Source organism: Dermacentor albipictus, chromosome 2 (genome assembly GCF_038994185.2).
Source record: "Dermacentor albipictus isolate Rhodes 1998 colony chromosome 2, USDA_Dalb.pri_finalv2, whole genome shotgun sequence".
Lineage (NCBI taxonomy): Eukaryota > Metazoa > Arthropoda > Arachnida > Ixodida > Ixodidae > Dermacentor > Dermacentor albipictus.
Window position 1 is genome coordinate 87031025 of NC_091822.1, and position 7118 is coordinate 87038142.

Genomic DNA, 7118 nt, shown 5'->3' on the forward strand with positions numbered 1-7118 from the left:
CGTGCCATGCAATGATAATGTCTGGCGCTTCTGTAACGTGACACTTACACGTCACAACATCGAAAGACCGCCCGCATTTGCTGCGAGGGCGCCTTCTGTAATCTTGTTATCGACTCTACCCAAGCTCGCCTCGCTGTTCATGCCTGTACATGACATACACTTGTGTCTTTTTCCATCTGTGCAGAGCTCGCCCTCTTTTATGCTTTGCTTCCCAGGCTCTGCTTGTGCTCTTGTACATTCTTGCACTGTGCGTATCGTTGCAGAGAAGTGCACGTAGACAGGCTATTGCCTGCTACAACATGTCTACAATATAGAAGTACATAGCCCACCTGAACCAGGACGCGTTCCTGTTGAGTGATACTAGACAGTCACGTCAAGTAGATTCGAGAATTAACTAAGAAGACCGTGTTCGTTATATGGTGACAAAAGTCATTTACCTGGTTTTAATTAGAGTCTTCAACATTGATTTGTGGGAAAAGCACGAGAATGCACATATGCAGTTACCCATTTGAATCAAGTGCCGAGATGGGAGGAAAAGTTAAATTGCTGACGCTCCTTTGAGGGAAATTTTGATTGAAACTACGGAATAATTTCTCGCAGGGGCATCTGTACGCCTTTGCCATGTACGTGGAAAAAAATAAGGATCCTGAGGGTGAGCCAGTGCCGTGTGTTTGGACCTTTCTGGCTTCTTCGCGGAGGCAATTTGTCTCTTCGGCCTCCGATTCACTAACACGGGACCCCTAGACTGACCCATCCGGAGGAAACCGGTAGTTATTGCCTGAAAACATGGTTTGTACCCACGACGGGGATAGGCCACGCTGGATTAATTGAAAAAAAAACGCAAAGATAACAAAAGCGGTGAAGGCAAACATTCAAAACGAAGCATCAGGTAACACATGATAACATAGTTCCTGGTTCATTAAGAAAAGAGCAGAGGTTAGTGCTGGGTAAACCAGATACATGAAAGTAAAAATTAGGGTGCGGAACTCTACGACGAAAGCTTGAGAACATTACCTCGCGTTGTGAAAAAAACAATTGATGTTGTTTCACAGAAATTTTATATGTCATAAGTCGTTTGCGGAATGTAGCGATGATTTATTCCGATTCAGATACAAGATGCGTTTAAATATAGTTGCTGTTATAACACAGAAACCTTGAAGAACACTTAAGACCAGACCTTTTAGTGACGACGGTGCGAGCGAGTCAGATGATTCATTTAAAAAGATTCAACTATGTCCGGCGAACGAGTCAAAGCGGGCTTCAGAAAAATAGTCAGGGGCAAGAGTAGAAAATATTCATCACGTGTGACGGATTATTTCAATTTTAACTGCGTACAGATTGAAAGTGCATCTGTAGCAATGTACGTGGACCCAATTTTCTGATGGCCAGCAGAGTTGCAAGAAATTCAAGAAATGTTGGGGTGTAATCAGCGAGACGGAGATCAAAAGGCCAGTTAAGCTGATTGAAAAAGATTCCAAGCCCGGCCTTCACAAAATTTTGCGTTGCGTCTGTAGAAATAACCAAGTCAGAGGAATTAAGATGATCTGAAGAATACATTAAGTTCAGGCAGTGGAGGAAGTTTAGCGTGTTATTGAAAAATATAATCAAAAATCAGTTTCTCCTACAACGAATTTCTTTTTGGATAAATCAGGAACTGCAGAGAACTTGAAGTTTTGATAACAGCGCCCAAAGAAAATATAACAATTTCACTCAATATTACGATACTTCCTACTACAAAATTTGAGCGCAGCTGTTCGTGTTTTCATTTCGCGTTATATTGTTTGGCGCGGACAATGTCTCGTGCGGCACGTTGCAAACGGAGCGGTTTGCGGTGCGACTGCCACGCTAATCGGCAGATCGCGAGAGGTAGCGCGTGGGTGACGCGTGTGCCCGATTCACAGAGGCCGCAACAGACAGACTTTCGCTCACGCAGTGCCTGTTTCTGTATATGGTATGGGTGACTTCATCCTTGAACAGATGACGCGCTCTACTCCGGCGCCATTTCGTAGCCATCGTGGCCGCACAGCCTATCTTGGGTGGCACTACGTTTTTATTCTCCCACTTTCACCATTTCCTCCTCCTCCGCTTTGCTCCTCGCACTGTCTTCGCTATCGGCGTCTTTCATCATTCGCTGCGCTCATTCGCTCTGTTACGAGGACGTTTACGGCCGACGCCGACGCTCGCCGCAGAAACGGGCTTCTAAGAGCTGTGCTCTAAAAAATGTTTGTCGCTGTCGCTAGCGCGCCAACATGTTCTGAAAGCGAAATCTGGAGAATTGATGAAAAATGATTGCAAGCGGGAGAGGAATGCATTGCAAAGCTTTAGGAAAGTCAGGACAGTAAGTCGCTTCAATCTCGACTCATGCAGAATAATTCTAGCCTCCAGATAAAGCACAATCTTAGGCACAAAACTTGGCAGCCCATGACAAGGACGCAGCGTTTGCCTTTGCTGTTGTCATAAAAGTCTTAGCTTGTATGTTGCACATCCTGAGAAAAAACACAGCCAGAATTGAGAATGGGATGGACGTAAAGATTATAGATCATTAGTAGCGTAGTCCTATGAATACTTGTGTTCTTATTGTTGAACAGGCGCAATATTCCCATTGCACACATCCCCCTTCTTGCATTTGCTTTAATTTGATTCTGCCAGTTTAGCTTAATGTAGTCTCGAACAACAGAGTTTTCTAATCCAGAAATTAAAATGACATGTTGGGCACTGTCTATGATTCTGCATTATCTATAGTTACGAATTTGTGATGACAGATTCCTCGCGTGTGAGTTGTTAAACTGAGGCAGAGCCTCAGTTCAGGAAAGACCACGTCATTTGTTCAAAAAACAAAAAACAGACATTTGATACCCGAGTGAAAAAATGTGAACCAGAATCTACGAGAATTGTTGTACGCTATTATTGCTCCATAGACTGTACGATTTCTCGACGATTGAACGTTTTCTCGTTCTACACATGTGTATGAGATTGCGTTCTTGACAATGAACGAGATTCTCATACATCATGAATGAGTTTGTTTGTACGAGCTGAGTGCTTACAAGATGAACGACCTTGTACGACCTGCAAGACTCCTGTACATATTTACTATAACAATTTAAATGGAATTCGTATAAGTGGTACTACATGCATGATCACTTGTGCAGACCTTACTGCAGCAGTGTCTTGCTGTAATGGTTTGTTCACAATTCTACGGGAAAGAGTAATACTGAGATGCAATATCAGATGCAGTAATGCCTTGTACTTGTAAATAAAACAGTATACAGGTTCATTTGCATAGCCATTCAAGTTTTCATTAATAGTGATGTCCTCTGAATTTAAGCAACAGCATGCCATTCATCTCACAAGTGTTGTTTATTGGATCTTCCAATGGTACTTTGATACAACCAGTTTGCTGACAGATGACCATTGGAATGTGTTCCTTGAGTGAGAGCTTGCAGGGCCCTTGAAAAAGTAAAGCCAGCCATTTCTTTTCACTTATGCGATAAGATACCACATAGGCAAAAGCAGTTTTGCTTAAATTCATACAGGTAAAAGTTCTCCAGCGTTCAGAACATATAGGATACTCAACAAAGTTTAGTAAAAAGAAGTGTTTTTCTGCAATGTTTATGACTTCTAAATGAACATATATTACTGTGGTAGAATAACCTGTCATATTAACAGGTCACTAGAACAATCCATCACCCTAAAAAAAAGAAAGGAACACTCTTTGATCAAACATAATTGCTAGTATTGAAGCAACAGAAGTAACAAGCCTACAATGTAATTTTAGAAAGCATCACAAACAGGTCCAGCAAACTAAATAACTTTGAAACTTCCCCTGTGGCAGCAACGTAAAAACCCTGGTGGCGTACTGACATTGACATTGCACAGCTTAGCCAAATGGCGCCGGATAATATCCCGGCCAGAATGCCCGCATTTCGATGGTGGCAAAATGCAAAAACATAAGGTGCATTTTGCACACATTAAAGAACGTAGGGTGTCCCTCATAATCATATTGTGGTTTTGGCAGATAAAACTCCAGAATTTAATTTACTTAGGGCAAATAGTATATGCATAAGGAAAAATGCTTCTACAGAATCATCTGACACCAGCTATAGTTAACAAAATTTCATACTTTCTAAAGTAAGAAATTGTCAGATGACTTGAGCAAATATCTATTTGTGCGAAAATTATTGCCATTTGTTTTATATGGCCCATCCTGCCCTACTTTCTTTTTAACAAAATTATATGTGCAGTGCAGGTGCTCACTACACCTAAAAAATTTGGAGCCACTCCTTAAAGTCCATGGTATTGTTTCAAGCAACAGCACAAGTTTGCTTTACGATTGTTAACCTACGCAAATGATTTTCACACTTCTTGACATCACGGACTCCTGCGTAGAATCACTAGTGACACTTGACTTTTTTTTATCTGTTGTTGTCCACAAGATGATGCTGGTGAAGACATTAACCTGAGTTAACAATTGTTAATGCATCCTGTTTCATAATGATGAATTTAGGGTCACTGACCCAAGTCAAGCCAACAGAGCTTCTGTTCTGGCAGGTTAAGTTCATGGCCTTGCCTCAGAAAGAACTTACTGTTGGCAGGCTCCGTGGTGCAGGTCACTCTCGTCAGGATTGGGTGAATTGCCGCAGTGTTGATTCCTTTGTGCAGAATGGCAGTTTCAGGTTTAGTGGGCTTGTAGGAAGACAACCTCAATATAACTTTGTAGTTTCAACGGGCTCTTTTGGTTTTAATACATCAGGTTTTCTTGAAACTGTCTGCACAGGTGGTCTTTTAGTGTCGCCGTGAAGTTGACATTTAGCTGTATGTCCTAGAAGACACAAATAATGATCTGCTATAGTTCACTCCTTGCAAAGAACGCTCGAGTTTCCAAGCCCTTCATTTTCTGTCAGTACTGAGCTCTTGCTAGCAGTAATTTCTTCCCAGCTAGCCGAATTATCTTGAGGCAGCACGCTGACACTACCGATGCCTTCAACTGACTTTTTGGATTAACATTCTTTGCTTTGCAGGCCTGTTTGAAGGAAAGTTGGCACTTATAGATTTATATTCTGGATGCGAGTGAGACGAACCAGTAAGTCTCCGTTACAATGTTCTCTCAAAATGTTCGGTAGAAAATGTTGTCAAGGGTTCGAGGAAAATTCATCTACTTGCGTAACATGATTTGTGAAGTTACGGACACTGACAAAGTAAATGATTATCATCACGTTAGAGACGAGACAAATTTTCATCAAACATTTACCTCCTACAGAACAAAACAGAATATGCAACCAAGATCAGAATAGCCAGCTGTGTGTGCCACCTTTTCTTCAACCACACTTGCACAGCCAGGGGTCTTATTAACTTGAAAATTCTGTATTTGAAGACCTCAGTAGCGTCAGTTTGGTGCCTTAAAATAATTCAGCAAGCTGAGAAGAAACTACTGATAGCACAAGTATGCCAATAGAAAATAAAGGGCACCAAAGCTGACCCCTTCATTGCAATGGACCAAATAAAGGGCCATTGTTCCCGACTTTCGGGATGCACAACTTCATGGCAACTTGATGCCGATGCTAAGGAAGCACTAGTGAAGACAGTTGCAAGAAAAACAAACTTTATTCCCTTAGACAAATTCACCCACTCAAAGCACAGAAGTTATGTTTAACGCATCTTCCTACAACTACATAGAACCCAATGCTGTTTTGGGCAAGGGAACAAATATTAACACTGGTACCTTGCCACATTCAATGAGAGTCATTTCCGCTATGAATGGTGCCATTAGTACGCTTCCTTCCAAAAATGAGGCCCACGCCTGGACCTTTAGTTCACTGTACAAATTGCACAAGCATATTCCACAAGCTTGTCTGCCTTAGTGTGAGCAAAAAACCCGTATGGGGCTCCAAAAACCATCGAATCAATGAACGCAAACCCAAACCAACAAACCTAGTGCTGAGAAAAATAGCCTCAAGTCGGCCTTTCCTTCAATTCTTTCTCGGCATGGCACAAGCTTGCTTTGCTATGTAGGCACGTAAATAATGAACAGGTATGCATCACTACCTGTGTGAAAAAGCATGCAAAAAAGAGTACGTATAGCACAGAGGTGTTGATGGATATTAAATACCACTGTAATGCACGCAGTAGACACTACGTTGGAAAACAAGGCTAACGTATAAATGACTAGATTTGCAATCATGTCAACTTGATGCTCAGGTCATTTGGCGGTCACTCGGTAGGGCACAGCTAACTTGAATTACTTTGAAAACTGTGCAACTGTGGCAATGTATCAGTACCATAGGGCTGGCGAGATTTGTGTTTTTCCTTATATGTGTGACAAGGAATCTGCGAGTTGGCTCCCCCTCCAGAGGATCATCAGATTGCGCCTGCTTATTTATAATTGTAAAAAAGTGTCATAGTAGCCATGCCATGTGTCCTTTCCTCTATTGTGTGAGCAACATGCATTGTTGATTTATCTGTTCTTGCACTTTCGCCTCTGGCTTTATATTGCTGTGCAAGCAATAAAATTGGATGGTTGTTAGACTGTGTTATGTCCTATGACCTCCTTACTTTTCTTATGAATTGTGTTTTAAATAAGGCTTTTTTCTTGGTGAAAGTGCTACTTTAAGGCATAAACAAGCTCCATGGGAGTTTGAAATTAAGGAGTGTAAGCACCCTATGAAAACATGTACACGAGGAACACTGCAAAAAGTGCGCTTTAAGAAGGACACCAGTATATTTATCACCAAGGCCAACCCTTTTATATTAACATATTTCTCAAAACTGAAACTGAGGTGCAAGTCTTTCATATCATATACCTCGTCACTGAAGCAAAGTACAGTGGTGCCTGGATGTTGTGGGAACTCAGACATAGAGATCAGCACTGATCAGCAACGCAGCAGTCTGCTTACACTTTTTCTGTAGGGCCAACCACACTTGCATTAAAACAAGCGAGCTCAGTGTAAGAAGAGTATGATGGAAAAAGTGACACTGTGAACAAAGCAATTCTTATTGGGTATAAATAGGAATGAAAAGCTCATATTCACACATAGAAAGGTTTTAGAAACAAAGCCTGCAAGATAAGAAAAATGCACTGTATCAGGCATCTGCGCAAGAACTATTCTCGAAGGTCCCTTTTT

General features: G+C 41.6%; 1 protein-coding gene across 1 annotated transcript in view; it reads left to right on the plus strand.

The window, feature by feature from the left end:
- Positions 1–6525, plus strand: part of LOC135900941 (monocarboxylate transporter 9-like) — a 47687-nt gene extending 41162 nt beyond the window's left edge. The window contains exon 5 of the mRNA XM_065430556.2: positions 601–6525. Coding sequence (XP_065286628.1) covers positions 601–641 — 41 coding nt within the window. The 3' untranslated portion in view covers positions 642–6525. The remainder of the gene's footprint in view (positions 1–600) is intronic.
- The last annotated feature ends 593 nt before the right edge of the window (positions 6526–7118 follow it).